The sequence below is a fragment of the Dendronephthya gigantea genome, unplaced genomic scaffold (assembly GCF_004324835.1).
Source record: "Dendronephthya gigantea isolate DGI-Jeju-01 unplaced genomic scaffold, DenGig_1.0 000070F, whole genome shotgun sequence".
Classification (NCBI taxonomy): domain Eukaryota; kingdom Metazoa; phylum Cnidaria; class Anthozoa; order Malacalcyonacea; family Nephtheidae; genus Dendronephthya; species Dendronephthya gigantea.
The window spans coordinates 643,806-660,831 of NW_021163080.1; the positions used below are offsets into that span (position 1 = coordinate 643,806).

At 33.8% G+C, this 17,026-nt stretch overlaps 1 protein-coding gene across 1 annotated transcript; it reads right to left on the reverse strand.

Annotated features, from left to right (window-relative positions):
• Nucleotides 1-662: 662 nt before the first annotated feature.
• LOC114531332 (ATP-binding cassette sub-family B member 6, mitochondrial-like) lies at nucleotides 663-12,357 on the reverse strand. The gene is made up of 21 exons (XM_028552965.1): nucleotides 12,273-12,357; nucleotides 11,848-11,933; nucleotides 11,439-11,530; nucleotides 10,263-10,367; nucleotides 9,836-9,938; nucleotides 9,117-9,206; nucleotides 8,507-8,628; nucleotides 7,968-8,077; nucleotides 7,375-7,440; nucleotides 7,008-7,133; nucleotides 6,464-6,540; nucleotides 6,215-6,278; nucleotides 5,913-5,998; nucleotides 5,643-5,700; nucleotides 5,291-5,395; nucleotides 5,040-5,113; nucleotides 4,249-4,349; nucleotides 3,485-3,597; nucleotides 3,281-3,375; nucleotides 2,795-2,863; nucleotides 663-1,355 (listed from the first exon to the last, which is right to left on the reverse strand). The coding sequence occupies exons 2-21, from the start codon at nucleotides 11,892-11,894 to the stop codon at nucleotides 1,259-1,261; spliced, it is 1,800 nt and encodes a 599-aa protein (XP_028408766.1). The 5' UTR covers nucleotides 11,895-11,933; nucleotides 12,273-12,357; the 3' UTR covers nucleotides 663-1,258.
• Nucleotides 12,358-17,026: the final 4,669 nt, after the last annotated feature.

A 17,026-nucleotide genomic window follows, 5' to 3' on the forward strand; every position in this document is an offset into this window, starting at 1 on the left:
GGCTAACTAAATTATATCTCTAATTAATGATTTCCCCATAGTTCTGAACATTTGATTGGAAAATAATTGCTCATTAAGGAGGGAGCCGTGCACTAAAAAAATTACAAGCTTAGTCACAAAAGAACTAGGCCTAGGGAGAGGGTAAAATAAATAAATATAATAAAAAATAGAATTAAAGTTATAATAGGTGCTACATACATATAGCTGTAAGATAAAAATGTTTCTAGCTGTATCATATTTCCTTTTATTGAAATAGGGTTGCCGAGAAACAGAAATTAAAATCTTCGCTTTTAACTTAATTTGTTTTACTATAATTACAAAGGTGATTATGGAAAATTCGAGCGACGTCGGATTATTACGGGATAATTATTATACACTTGATGTATGCTCCCGAGGGAAATAGTGAGTTTTGTTTTCCCAAGAGTCTGAATGTTTCACGAGACGAAGTCGAGGGAAACATTGAGACTCGAGGGAAAACAAAACTCACTATTTCCCGAGGTGTAGCGAACATTAAGTGTTTTGTTATATATAGAAACAAAAACATACATGTTACACGACAATTTCATTTCAAAAAACTTTGTTATGACAGTATGCGGGCAACAATTTTTCACTTGTTTCCCTGGAGGGAAATATTGCATTTATTTAAAGTCATGTGACTACGAATGAACCAATCACATTTAAAATACACAGCACCTATATAGTAATACGGACTATTACGCTTAATTAAGCGGATTTTTCAAAATGGCAGCGAGTTTTTGTTGTCGAAGTGAAGCAAAAAAGTTGTTAAAAAATTAGGCCTAAAATTATGTTCAAGGCGAAAAAACTACTTTGTAGAACGATTTTCAACTTAATTTTGCTCGAGATGTTTGTTTACGTTTGTAAAACATGTATTCTTTAAAACAGATTCATTTCGTCAAAAAAATCACCTTTGTAATTATAATATAACAATTCGTCGAGGTTTTTATTCAGCTATATTCACCGAGCCTGAGGTGAATAATTCTTGAACAAGTTGTGGAAGCGAGGACCTAAAAAGTTCGGCTACAAAATAAACAAAACTAAAAACCGCATGAAAATATACAAAACAAAAATAAGTTTGCTAACTGACTATCTTTTGAATTTTGAAAGAAAAACATTTTTCAAGCTTACAATTTAGTTTCATGTTTACTAAAGAATAGAGTTCGATAATGTCAAATTTTGAAATATGAAACGAATGGAATTATAATACAGAATTAATTTGTTGAAAATAAAATTGATTTGATTATTGTTGATTATCCTCCCTTTCGCTTTGCTCTGCCGTTAGCTGCTGTTGCCACATATTTGCATATACTCCTTGTCGATCCAAAAGCTCTTGATGTCTACGACAATTAAATTAGTCGAAATGTGATTAATTGCGTTGAACTAATTTATACGAACTTTATTTAAGAGTTAAAAAAGTTAAAAGCTTCTCAAGTATTCTTCCAACATTCCCCCGAGTGCATTTTTAAGACCATAAAGGCACACAATGAGCTTTTTTAATTCTTACATCTAACATAAGAAAAAATTATTACATCAAAAATGCAATTCTCGTTATGTTATTTAAGATGTTGCTAAGCAACAAAAAGAGCTCAGTTTTATCGGCGCGACAACAACCTAGTCAACTTTAGCGAATTCTAGCCCAAAATAATTTCAAAAAAAAAGATTTTCTAAGATAAATTTTTTAGCAGTTACAAAATAACTTAAAAATACACATTAAAATTGTCAAAGAACTATGCAACAATTAGTTTACTTTTCAACCAAACAATAGACGACTTGCGCTTTAGACTAATTTCTTTAGACTGCGATAAAAAACGAAATGTTTTGAAAGAGCTTATTAAAATAAGTAAAACTGTCAAGTTACGCTGCGAATTGTTGTGAATTACGGAAAATATAGCCATGCGAAGTTGACTAATTTTGTATACTTTTGTATCACGGCCGGAAGTGTGTAACTCAATTAACTTTGCTCATCCACTTCATTCGATTGCCGAGGCTACTTGGCTAAAATGTAGCTAAATTATTCATTAAATGAGATGGAAAATCGTTACAGTTGATCGTGAATATCCTCGGCTAAATATATACGGCGTTACTCAATAGACCTTTTCGGTAATTACGTCACAAAAATATCGTTTTAAATTCAGAACCACCTTAAATGAGATGGATTTCAATTTTTACTCTCACGAGCTATGTGCAAAGATACACAACATCCTTCAGGCTATACAACCCGTGCATGAAAAAGAATTTTAATAAGTATGGGAATAAGCCATCACGCGGGAACGGCTCGCGGTCTTGGCCCCTCAGCCTCGTTCTCGCGTTATGGCTTATTTACATATTTATTAATCAAAATAATTTTTTTTCATGCATGTGTTGAAGAACAATGTTTTGTATCTTTGCACGTAGCTCGTTAGAGTAAAACTTGAAATCCATTTCATTTAAGGTAGTTTTAAATTTAAAACGTAGTGATGTTAAAATGTTATCGTAATTAACGAAAAGATCTATTGTATGTTACATATTGTTAATAATTAACTTTTGCGTTGAACTAAATATACGAACTTTATTTTAAGAGCTAAAAAAGTTAAAAGCTTCTCTAGTTTTTTGTGTCGGTCAAAGTTTTCCGCCTCAAAGTTATTGGATAAATTCATTTTGAATTTTATAAGACACGGTTATGCATTCTTGTAACACTTCAAAAAAATCATAGTGTATATACACTTCTAAAAGATAACCAGCTCCCATTACTATCATATTCATGTTGATAACAAAATGAAAAAATATTATTTCTTACCGCCCTCTTTCCACAATCTCACCATCCTTAAGAACTAGAATCTGGTCAGCATTTACAATCGTGGAAAGCCTATCGAAATGAAAGAGAACGAAGAAGATTTATCTAACAAAACTGTAGATCAGAATAGTTTCTATATACCTATTTATCTATAAATTTATAAAACAATCCGACTTGAAATAAAAAATTAGGAAATCCGACATCATACAAGAGTGTAAATATCCTTTTATATGCAGCTTGAAAACGGTTTTACAACGTTTAATGAGATCTAGTAATTTGTCCATAACGTCGCTCTTAAAGATTCAGGAAGACTGTATAATCTATTTTACACGATATAAAAAGAGTATCAATGTTGTAGCCCAGTCAATTAAAATCGTGTTCCATGAAAATAAAGAGTAGCTTGGAGATACTAGATAGTCATGAATATTCAGTTGTTCAAGTCTTGTATTTTTTTGTTATTTTTCTGTGTTAACGATTACTACACTGTACCTGTGCGCAACAACTATTGTCGTCCTGTTTGAGGTCATACTGCTTAAAGACGCTTGTATGTTCCTTTCAGTTTGGGTGTCTAGTGCAGATGTGGCCTGTAAGATTTTAAAAAAATGAGGTATAAATTTCGTATCTCGGCGTTAATGTTGAGCTCAACGTTAATACCGTAAAAGCTAGAATATTGAAAATAAAAATAAACTTTACCTCGTCGAGAAGAACTAATGGCGGGTTCTTCAGTATAGTTCTTGCGATAGCAACACGTTGCTTTTCTCCTCCACTTATTTTGAGACCTCGCTCACCAACCAACGTCTCATATTCTACAAAACGGAGATAATTGAGAATTGGACTGAATCACCAAGTGATAAAAAATAATAAGACTCACGGATTATTATACACTTAATGTATGCTCCCGAGGGAAATAGTGAGTTTTGTTTTCCCAAGAGTCTGAATGTTTTCCTAGACGAAGTCGAGGGAAACATTGAGACTCGAGGGAAAACAAAACTCACTATTTCCCGAGGTAGTGTACATTAAGTGTTTTGTTATATAGGAACAAAAACATACATGTTACACAACAATTCATTAAAAAAAACACTTTACTTCGTTATGACAAGAAGCGGGCAACAATTTTTCACTTGTTTCCCAGGCGGGAAACATTGTATTTAGCTATTTAGTTTCGCAAGAAGGCCTGCATGTATCTAGTTTCTCATGCAATTGCGTGTAAAAATCATGTGTGCAAAAAGTTTGCATGCTATAATAATACTAAGAAAAAACGAAAAATATGCTAGGGAGTTTAAGCTTGTTGTTTCAAAGGAGCGGGAAAATTTTTGCTTAACCATCATCTAATAATTCTTTAATATCTCAAAGACCATGATACAGGGGACTTTTAAATATCAATATTAAAAAGAAAATCATTTTCTTTTCGTTGTATTAGGGAGTGACATGCACTTCGCTACGCATATTAAACTCACGTTGCGTGAAGGAAAGAATGCGCACATGGATATCAGCAGCATTCGCGGCATCTTCCACCTCCTGGTCGGAGGCCTCCACTCTACCATATCGGATGTTATATCTACATTGTAACAAGAAATTCCATATTCATCTATAATGCCCCCAATATTCCTCGTTCTCCAGGATGTGTGGTTCCACTGTAACCACTTTTACTTAGGGGCTGTTTACATGTTCCTGCTTAAGCGAGACTAAACAAAACTTGAAATGCCTTAATTTGAGGTATTAAAATGAGTATATAACTTTTATAATCCTGATAGTTGTGTAGTCATTCCTATAGTAGCATGTCCTTGTTTATTTTAATACTTAAAATCATCTTACGTTTTCGTTGAAAACTAGGAAACCGGGCTCATGTAAGACTCTAGCTCTTAACAATAATCAAAGGCAGCGCGCTAAATTTTTTGGTGGCGAAATACAGTTTAATCGCGTTTATATCGAAAACGAGTTTGGTGACTCCCAATTTCAAAGTATTTATTCATATATAATTATTCATTTATATTCCAAAAGAGATTTCGTAGATGGTATAGCTGTTCAAGGGCCTTGAAATACTTCCTGAGATATATTATAGAAGCTGCATGTAGTTAGAGATTTTGAAATGAGAGTTAAATGCATGATTGGCGTAATATTATACATGCATCTGATGGTCAAATAACCGAAAATCGTCAACGTGGTAATTGTGATATCCATGCAGTATAGGAACCTTGCGATTCATAAGCTTTTAAGCAGGTACTGTAATAAAGAACGTTAAAATTACCGGATATTGTCATTGAATAGCACAGTATCTTGTGGGACAACTCCAATGTGCTTACGCAAAGACTTCTGAGAAACCTTAAACATACATGAAGTTTGAATAAAAAAATGAATTGAAATCAGGTGATAGCACAAATACTTTATACATCCAACAATCTATGTTAATATGTTTATCAACTGCCAAAGGCGTTTTCATATACTTTATCTACTGTTTCATACGAGAATTTTGATATATAGTTGTTTACACATATTTACCTTACTGATGTCTTGATCGTCGATGCTAATTAGCCCTGAGTCAATATCGTAAAATCGAAACAGTAAACGAATAACGGTGCTCTTGCCACTTCCTGAAGGACCGACCTTAAACGTAAGTTGATATGAATTGTCACATGTATTTGACTAAAAATAAAATGAGCATAAAAATGATAGAGAAAAGAATCTGGGAGAAAAAAGCTGAAAAATATTTTGTACATCCATTAATTTACTTTCACAATTTTTAAAAGCTACAAAACCATTAAAACAGGAATATACTGAGGGTATACCTTCCTTATTATATATACGAGTTGTCTACCTCAACCTTACGAATAAAGAAAAAAGATTATCATACCAATGCCAGCGTTTCACCAGGTTTAACAAGAAAAGATATTCCTTTTAAGATTTCTTTTCTAAATTCAAAACAAGCATGACAAAGAGGCATAAAGCAATGGTCGATGGATGTTATAAAGTACATTAATGATGCAAGAGTAGAGGATTTTACGAGTACATCATTTTTGTTTTATATGGTGTAATGCAATTCAAACAACAGGTAATGAAGCGATAAACGTCCTCAAGCTTGGTTATCACATCATAGAATAAGATTTTCATTGCATGTACATACCCATCTTCGTATGAAAAATGAACATCGTTGAACTTTATCATACCACCATCAACTATAAGCGGTGGAGCATCTGGAACATCTTGAACCTATAATTTTTCATTTTCATTTAATTTTCATAATTTTTCAAACACTGTAAACGAATTTTGTACGTTCGTTCGCGGAAACACCACGTGAATTTAGTTTTGTTTTCACAAACAGACGTAGTTACAATGCAAACATTCACACATTTCTAAGAGGTTAGGAGAATATAGCATAGAAAGCAAATGTAACCTATCAAATATCACCTCCCATTATTCACTTACCTCCTGTTTTTCTTTCATCAGATCAAAAATATTTTCCATGTCAATAAAAGACTGCTGAATAAATCTACAAAAATAAAAAATCACAGTGAGTTAATTAAGACACCCGATTTCGAAAAAAAAGGATTACAACAAATAACGACGTATGTGAATTTGGACGAATTATACTTATATGTTTTGTGAAAACCAGCCTTAAGTGAAGAGCAAAGGCATTCTTAGATCTATACATTATTCTACATTATGCATGTATACCTGTAATAAGTTCCAAAATAGTTAAGTGGCTGATACAATTGAACGATATACGTTATGAATAACACAAAATCGCCGACCTAAAATTAGAATGTAATTTCGTGTCACGAAAACTATATAATTTTATGTAGCTATGACCGGAGAATATGTCAAAGTTAGGACGAGGACTTGCATCGACTTGTAATTGCATCGATTTAAAAAAAAATTACATGAAATCTTTTTATTGAGTTATATTATAAAATAAATACAAACATTTTTTCCTGTGTTATATTATATAGCTTCAATCGATTATGATTTTTGGCACATCACTTGATGTAGGTAAATTCTAGAGGTTTAAAGGGTCTTAATTTCGAGTGAAAAAATAACTTGAATTATAGAAACATAGTGGGACTTTGGGAGAACTCGAAATAGCGTGATAAAATTCCCACGCATGTCTATATAACTGTATAGAAACACGGAAAATGCTTTCTTTAATATTGAACACCATCGTAGTTTCCCATGTGATCTTAAAAAGCGAATTAGGAGGGGACAATTCAACAGTCTTTACCTTAAGTGTTCCATTAATGACTAAATGGCCACAATAAATTGTCCCAGCTAACAGACCAATTGTCACGATGAAATTTTGCACCACGTTAATAAGATTAAGGCTGGCCATCGATTGCCACTCGCTATCCTAAAATATAACAGGTTTCAGAGGGATTCAGTTTCAGTCTTCTAGGTGTGTACATGCATGCATGTGCATGGTCTGTTTTATTATTTTCTTTTTGTATAAAGCGAAGGAGGGTAAAAACAGTTGAAGCATGATGTATTCACTACATGCTTCGTCACAAATCTAAAAAAATGTTGTCATGTTTCAATGGTAAAATTATAATCAGTATCTATTTTGGGGATGATATACCGAACGAAAAACATACTTGGTAATCTTCAATTGCTTCATTATATCGTCCAACTTCATAATCCTCAGCATTATAATATTTTACCTAAAAGATGAGAAAGCACTGCAGTAGAATTTAGAAAGAAATGCAGACATGTATAAGGGGAAAGGAAAGTACTACCATACATAATTTCCAAATGTTAATACATAATTTCCAAATGTTGGTATATTAAATTTTCGACCCCGACACTCTTTTCAAACTCTACCAATATCAAGTCGAATAATGCTAGTAGAAACAGTGGCGTAGCCAGCCTGACGATTTAGTCATGCTATGCAAATTGTATGTTATTATCATTATTCATTTCTTTAGAAATTCATTGTTTTCACAGTCAATGAACACGAAAATATTAGCATAGCATGACTAAATTGTCGGGCTGGCTACGCCACTGAGTAGAAATATATGCAGGAAACAATCTGCGTGTCCAACCCAGTAGCCGCGCATAAAATGCATATATTCCCATACTGTATAAATTTATACTATTACGTTTACCAGTCTAAAGTATTTCGTAATGATTAATTAAATTATGCCGGCGCAATGGTCGCATTTTATATGTAGCAAATGAAAATCAGTACCGTTTCAAAATTCAACAATGAATCAACTGCTTTTGCTTTTGTTTTGTTGTCCTTGGCATTCATTTCACGTCTGTATTTGGTACGCCATTCAGTGATAACAATTGTCATTACTAAAAGGTAATGGGAATTAAATCAAATCATTAGACCCCAAATCAACAAAAAACTATGTTTAACTTTATGTAAACTTTAGGCCTGCCATATGGTCCTCACTTGCCCTAAGAATCTGGGATTCTCTTTGTCTGAGGTCACTAGTGCGCAAACGGAAAATGATACAATAGACCGTCGATTCTTAGAACCTAGCGAGGATAACAATGCAGGGCCTGTATTATTATTGTAGTGAATTCTACTTTTAATTGCTCATGCGAAGGAATGAAAAATCTGGTGTTCTGGGAATAAATTCAACAAGGAGAAGCAATGTTATAAAATTTACAAAAATAAATCAAGGCTACTCCCAAATGACTGACTGACTGACTCGTTTGAATCTTTGCCACGCATCACAATACTGCAAAGTTTCAAAGAAACCTTGCACTAAAACATACCTATGTAGAGACCCATGGTTATAAAAACAATTAGTCCAAAATATCCATTGAATGCGAGAATGAAATAAATTATGGCAATGATGATGTCAATGATAACAGGAAAGATATTGAAGAGCAAATAACTATAAAATAAACAATATAATTTACATATAAAAAACTATATTGATCTTTTATCCACGAGTGCTGGCTATTATTGTAAGATAATCTTACAAAGATTACATACAGACGATCAGTTAAAGTAAATGTAATCTTGGACCAGTTTTTCGAAAGCCAGTTAAAGCAAATATTTACATCTATTTTTTTAATTGCTTGTTTATAAGTTGAATGTCTTTTTCCATAAATATTTTCTGGACCAACAAAATCCATATTTTGTAAAGTTTCAAAACGAACAGCGGTTAACTGGTTAATTAAGCAATTAACCAAAACAGCTGATTAAAATTTAACCTTAGGATCAGCGCTAACCCAGCTTTGAACAACTGGCCCCTGCATATTTTTGGTCATCCATTGCATGACGTGAAAACATGGTTCAGTTCAAACATTTTCCCCGTAAGAGGAAGCGACGATCGAATTACGAATTCGCTGTGCAGTGTCAAAATCTATGTAGTTTTACCTTAACAAAATATTAGTACTGGTATTGCCGCGGTCTATCATTCGCAATACTTCTCCTGTCTTTCTACCCAAATGCCAACGCAACGACAAACTTGAAGAAAAAGCAAACGAAATAATGTAAAGAGAAGACGTAAATGGCATATTCACTGCATGTTGAATAATTAACGTTCGTTAATATTAATATTTTATATATTATTAATCAATATATATTAAGGGGATAATAATAATATTAATACATATATATCAAGGGGATAATCGTTTGATGATATGATATTCGGAGTTTGGATCCAAAACTATACTAAAGTGTTTCTATTTCTTTTTAGGAAAATATTTTATACAAATTTTTCTTATAAATTATAAATTCTCACAAAATTATTCACAACTAACGATAAACAATGTTGTGTTTTTTTTTGTGAGTCCAATAGAGAGTCTATAGTTGTCCATTATTTTAACTCAGGAACAGCTTTTTGTTCGGGGTTTTTCATGCTCGTGTATTTAACATTTTTATTGTGAAGTACAGCTCGATTATTATTTTGTTTTTGTTTTTAAATATAAAGTCTCGGGGCAGAAAAAATTTCCGTGTTTCTCGACCAATCAGCACACGCGTACTTTACATATTATATTATAAATATAAACAAAGTCTTGGTCGACGTAAATGTTGAGTACCATACGTTAGGACACAAAACAAGTTATGTTTAAAGTAGCACATATTAATCTCACCTGTGTAGATGAGCAAACAGTCGCACTTGAACGGCACGACTAGTGTATTGTTGTATTTTGATCCATAGAAACGACCGCATATTACTCAGCATTCCCAGTGCACCTGGAATTTAATAAACAATGAAGGATAAACAAAAAATACAAACTTCGAATGCTATATAACCTGCTATTTGTAAGGTTGTATTAATAACCTATTAAAATGATTAGAACCAGAGGCGAAACTAGAACGATAATTGAGATGGATGGATGAATATTGATATATTCTGTTTTGCCTGACGGAGTTCTTTTGTACGCGTACATATTTTGAAAAGAGGTTCGTCGGAAAGAACAGAATATATGAATACTCATACACCCCCCCCCCCCACACACACACACAAATATCGCCTTAAACTTAAAGCCTCTGATTAGAACGTAGAAGCACAATTACCTGTTCCTCCCCCTTGCAGAAACCGCAGGACAACATAAAGAATAATCAAATGCAATGGATTTGTTTTTCCTTCAAGGCCATCTTTGCCGGGGGTTAGGTAATTGACTATATATAATATAAAGAGAACAAGTGAGAAACGTCAAAATACATGGTATGGCTAACAATACACTGACCCAATGTACACAGGTTTAGACTTTTAAACGTTTAGACCAAAATAACCACCAGAAGGTATTGGGGACAATTACTAAAGCTGACAAAAATATTTCATACGTTTTAATTATTTCAATTGGCTTTTCTAAAACATTTAACATGCATAGAATTTTGTACACGGTATGCAGAAAATAAATTCAAGCACGTCTTAAAAATGAATATGCGTCTTCTTCACAACAGGGAAAATTCAACTTATTCAAGTTCTTTTTTAGCAGATAGGCTGCGAGTTCCGTTGCAGCAAGCAGCTTGACGTACTTTATTTGAACCTGTAACATCAGGGATGCCACAGGGGTCGATTCTCAGCCCAATGTTGTTTGTACTGTATATATACATTCAAGGTATATAGCTACTGAGACAAAGCATGCATGAGTACCATAGAAATAATAGACATGATGTCTATTATTAATAGAAATAATGTCAATTATTTTTTTTCTTGCGGTCCGAATTCATATTTTAGCGATTCCTGCAAACATCAGGGATGCCACAGGGGTCGATTCTCGGCCCAATGTTGTTTGTACTGTATATATACATTCAAGGTATATAGCTACTGAGACAAAGCATGCATGAGTACCATAGAAATAATAGACTTGATGTCTATTATTAATAGAAATAATGTCTATTATTTTTTTTCTTGTGGTCCGAATTCATATTTTAGCGATTCCTGCAATCTGATTGGCTACGCGAGCGGTCCGTATGAGGCCGTACGGACCGCGCAAGGTTTTAAAGCACAGAGCTAACGCTAAAATATTAATTCGGACCGCAAAAAAATAAATCAATTATTTACCAGTTTAGTCGGTCCGTATACGGAAATATTTCCCTCGGTCTCAAAAACATCCCTCGGCCTTCGGTTCGGTCTTCGGTTCGGTCTCAAAAACGTCCCTGGGAAATATTTCCCTATACGGACCTCTTATTTGGTAAATAACATATATTTATTTCTATGCTAAGTACTTATCTAGATAATCTTACCTATATCACGATACACCAAAGGAATAAACAAATTAACTGCACGACCTCCCGCGAGAAGAAGAAAACAAACAACAACACGTAGTTGCAACGTTCTAGAGTAAAGAGAATATATAAAATGGTACAGTAAGTTATACGTGTGGATTTGTTCATTGCTTTGACTGTAATTATTAATGAAAGCATTGGGCAGTCAGAATTATATATTTTACAAATAGTTAAGCAGCTGTTCACATAACACAGTTAATTAAGCAATGCATAGGTACTGCAATGCAATGCAATGTACTGTGCAGTTCGTGGAACTATATTAGGTGTACAGCTAAAAATTTAATATTTATTATTCGATTTAACTGATCTCAACCAAGACGAATTCTGGACATGTATATGGTGAAATAATTTGCATGAAACAGCATACCGACGGTTTGGCCAGAGAAAAGGCCATAAAATCTTCAGCTTTCTCATGACTCCCTTAAACGTTGATACTTGTCTACCGTCAGCTGCCTGAAAAAACAACAAAATCGTTTTCTCGCTGTTGCGCAATATATATACAATTGCCAAGGATCGAGGGTCTTAATTTCAAGATTTGGAAATCATACTACATATCAATCCCAAGGCTACAGGAATGGAACCTACACCTTTGCGACGCCGGTGCAATGTTTTTGTTACTGCTCGCTCTTAATTGCTGATCCAAAAATTACTGTTAATATTCCCAAAAGTTGCTCCCAGTTGCAGGCCGTAGCTAGACGGATTTTAAACTTAAAATGGGATCCGATTCGAAAGGATCCACGCCCTGTATAGATATTATAAGATAAATAAAGAGCAGGGTGAGTGATGACTGACCCTTGTGGTACTCCTGGTATCCCAACATTATCAATTTAGCTACTAGATATATTTTAGAAATTAGATGGGAAATTCTTTATTTTATGCAATCTATACAATGAAGAAAAAGAAGAAAAAATTAGGTCACCACGTACCGATGGCGTACCGAGGGTGACGTCATCCTCGACCGAGACCTCATAGCTTGATTTGTACAAACCAGGAGCTTTCATTCCGAGAAATAGTATCAAAGCTGAAAACGAATACCTCAGCCAAAATAGAACAAATTCGGCTTCCTCGACCGATGTTTTTCGATGGAACCACCATTCATTGTTGTTCCATGAGATTAAGACAAGGTTATTTTTAACGAACGTTAGACCCCAAAATAAGATTAAAGGCGTTGAGTACTTTGATAACTTGGCTATATAACGATCCTGCGTTTCAATCATTGTGTCGAAGTAAGCAAAAAACCACACAAGGAACATTAGCAAATCGCCGACCAAGGTTACCCCTTGTATACGAGAAGACTCCATTGAGGCTGAAAAAGAAAAAAAATAGGCTACTAATGCCGAGAAAGTCGATAGACTGGTCAAAGTCTGTTTCGTAGTTTTATGAATTACATAACAGAACGTGTGTATATGTTTTTATTATTTGTTAGTATACGTTACTATATGATACTGTGATTACTTGATAAATACTTGGTTACTTTTTACAGCAAAATATGTCAGTCGTTGCCAAAGGTTGTCAAAATATACATTAATGCCTAATTTTTTTTAGTTAAGATACTTACTGTAAGGTCTGTTCACACGATCTAATTCATGCACTTCTGCATGACTTATGGATTGCGACTGGTTGTTAAAATAGCAGTACTACATTGACTTTAGTTGATTTGTTAAAACGTCTATCAGATGTGAATTCGATCGAACAAAATTAACCTTTCTCACGATGACGAATATGCCGCCATTTTTGGGGTACTTTTTTCAAAAACCGTGAGCGTAAGACTTGGTAACGGCGACTGTCTTTAATTTTAGGCTGAATTTATTCTTCAAATGGTCTGTTTATTCTAAAAAAATGCTTTTGATGTTTAAACATAATTTTTAAACCCATTTCAAAAAAGTAAAAGTACCCCAAAACGTCATCGTGAGAAAGGCTAATTGGAACGTGTGATCGTCTTAATTTTAATGTTTTATGGTTTAACTACTTAATCAAAACCTATACCAGACCTTACCTTTCACGACAATATCCAGCAGGGGTAGAATAATTTGGCATATGTGGAAAAACAATTGGCAGGTATACAAAAAGGAAGTGCGATAGTTCTCTCCATAGATGAAGCTAGCCGGATTGTCCAAAAATGAAGAAAACAGGCGTTTCCTTGTTTAACAAAAGATCATTGGCTGTTGCGCCGATTGATTGATCAAACTCATCTTGGATGGAGGCATAGCGTTGTTTTGCCATTCTTCTCTTGTACGCAAGCCTCACAAGTTGAGGTATACATGCCAGTATGATCAGAAGTAAAAAGACCAGAGTAGAAACGGTTTCAAAGAGACATCTTGGCAGACCATGGTTGTATGTCGTATCTTCACCAAGTGCTTTACCGTTCTCACAATAAGTGTTTACAGACATCGCCTAGGCCACACTTTACGCTCGCTAAACACGCGGTGACCTAGCATAAAAAACGTTTAAAGAAAATTAGGCTTTCTTTGATCGATCTATATAGAACCATTTAAACACTATTTTCCAAACGTTTTGCGACTTATTCTCAGCGTGTGTTAGCTAAATTTTGTTAGGCGTTGTATTAGTATCGAAAGATGATCACAAAAAGGTTGTACGCTTTCAAAACAGCGTACACGTGATATTCTATAGCATTTAAAGAGGAGCAAGATGTACTATGGCTACGGTCACATCGGACCGATCGGAAGTGCCGAGTTTTTCCAAAGAAAAACGAAAAAAACCCTAGCTCTCTTGTACATAAGATGTGTGAACAAAGACCGTAAGCTTGTAGAAGACTTCTCATAATTGAGAAGATTTCCAATTTGGTTAATTACTATTTAGAGTTGCTAAAGGATTGTCATTAAAGGCATATTAGTATAGTCACATGTATACGTTAATTGCCATGGAGTTTAATGATTGCCGCTTTATAATAGATAGACTGGATTATAAATAGAAATATTTATAGATATATCATAAATAGAGAAGATATTCCTGTACAGTTATAGAAAAACGCATGGGAGTTGGGAGAACGGGAACGAGAAAATTATTCCACGTTATTTCGAGTTCTCCCAAACCCCACAAGTGTTCCTATTTAACAATTAGACAACGTGTCCGAGTTGTCTATGAGCGAATAGTCTAAGAAGGCGAAGCCTGACTCGCCTTCGTTGTCTATGAGCGAATAGTCAACTCACTTACTCAGGCTTCGCCTTCGTTGACTATTCGCTCATAGACAACTCGTACTCGTTGTCTAATTGCTAAATAGTAACACGCTTCTTGACCAATCAGCACGCGTGTACTATAAATGTTATATTATAAATTATGCTATGTTATCAATATTTAGCTTCTTTCCTATACAGAATGCTCGTGAATTTTACGCTGGTAAAACTTGAGTTGTGGTAAAAACCTGTGACAGCTAAAAACCCACGACCCAACTAAGGACCCTATGGCACTTAAATTACCCCCCTATTAATTAGTTTGTCAACATCTACTCCCATAGTAGCAAATAAGAGTAATAAAATAGGTTGTAAGAATTACTGTAGCAGGTAAATAATAAACTTGTTTGGATAGAATATATATATATATATATATATATATATATATATATATATATATATATACAGTCATTATCATTATCGTCACCTGTAAATATATATAAATACGTAAATTTATATCGATCACGTGTTGTACTGCATATGTTAAATTTATGGAAATGGTTGGACATCAGTCTTGAAAATTTCTTAAATGCCATAGTTAGGCGAACAATATTGATATTAATAATAAACAGGAAAAAAGTGAACGAAATAACACATGTTTAATGGTCACATAGTTGATATTTATATATTGGTATATATATATTGACATGGACAAGTATATACATATATATATATATATATATATATATATATATATATATATATATATAAATATATATATATAATATTATAATATTATATATATATATATATATATATATAATATACACATTGTATACAGCTTTAAGAGATGATAGCTGATATGCAGTCCTGCCAAATTCACCAAACTGTAAACTGTAAACTTTATGAACTGTCGATGATATCAGTTGTAGTTGTGTACTGTCCAGCATATATTCAGAACAGACTTGCTACAACATTGTTATTTTTTTTAAATGACCTACATGTATAACTGATTTTTAATCATAATTGGGTCATATTGTAGAGGGTTTTTATCATTAGACTTACTGCAACCTTCTGGTAAGGTTAGGAATGCAGTTATCACGGAAACAGTTGACTTCGGGAGTATGTGGGTTACAGAAATTCAACACAGTATAATTTAGCACCAAAATAGAAACAACAATTAAACATGACTGAAATTGTTTCTCATTAAGCATGTAATGTGTTAGATTATGCTTTAATTGTAAACTAATAATTATCCTACAAAAGACATATTGTATATAAGAACAATTAATGGTAAAATATTTTTGGGACTTATGCAATGGGAACTCCACATTGCCAGCCATTAATACATCAACATTATACCCAGTACCAAAATGCAATTTCCTTTTACCTACTTTCTAATATTTAAGTGGAACTGTATTACTTCAGATCTACACATCAAAAACTGTATTCGAAGTAGGTTTTCAATGTATGCATATGATACATGCATTGAATGTCAATGACCCCATATAAATGACCGTGCATTTCAACACCTGATACTATTTAATAAATAGTGGCTTAGTTTTGATCTTATATCAGTTAAAATCGTTTGATTTTGTGCCCGTTTGAACAAACATTGGAAGGCCGACGAATGAATGAAAAAGTTAAATATTCAAGTCCAGAGATTACGTTGCCTACTATCATTAAGTGTACGGAAGCTACAATTACAGCCAATGCTATGTTATTAAATGATGATCCAAGAGTGCTTGACGAGAATTTCTTACTGTTTCATGTGTTAAATTCTACATACAAATACACCTTTAACACTGTTTACAATATCAAGATCAACGTCACGTATGCTTACTTTATTCCATCGTTTAATATTTCCACATAAACCTGGAAATTCCAGCCTTTTCAAAGCGTCACAGACGGTGAGATGTCACTGTTATACAATATCCTCATTCATCACTGACACTGAGCTTAGCTAACGGGAGCACAGGGAAGCTGGATGAATGCTGAAACTTGCTGACTCATCAGTGAGTGACTTCTATAATATATCTGGAGTACCTAAGCTTCGATGATGGTGCACAAACTTGAAGAACGTAATGAAGCTTTCGGGCCATAGTACACGCTCAAAATTAATTACTATTGTCTAGGACTTTATGATATTTATGCGAGCTTTGATTAATATATATAGTCAGACCCAGCAAATCGCTAGGCTGGCTACGCTACTGGTTTGTGGTTGTATAGTGAACTGTTTAATGGATGGCGAGTACGAAACTCAGACAGCTCAGTAGCAATTAAGGTGTTTAACACGCTGCCTCTTTTGCTCGTTGGAGATTTTTTTTTAAAATTTAATGCTGTTCCAGAGAACATTCAACTAAAGTACTTAGGTACTTTAGCAGCACTTAGGTACTTTAGCACATTTTTCTAATC

Coding starts and splice junctions, on each gene's coding strand:
- LOC114531332 (XM_028552965.1), bottom strand. CDS start 11,894: ATGAGAAAGCTGAAGATTTTATGGCCTTTTCTCTGGCCAAACCGTCG. Junction 5,114..5,290: donor ACGATCAAGACATCAGTAAG/GTAAATATGTGT, acceptor TGTATGTTTAAG/GTTTCTCAGAAGTCTTTGCG. Junction 3,598..4,248: donor CATTCTTTCCTTCACGCAAC/GTGAGTTTAATA, acceptor TCCGTTTTGTAG/AATATGAGACGTTGGTTGGT.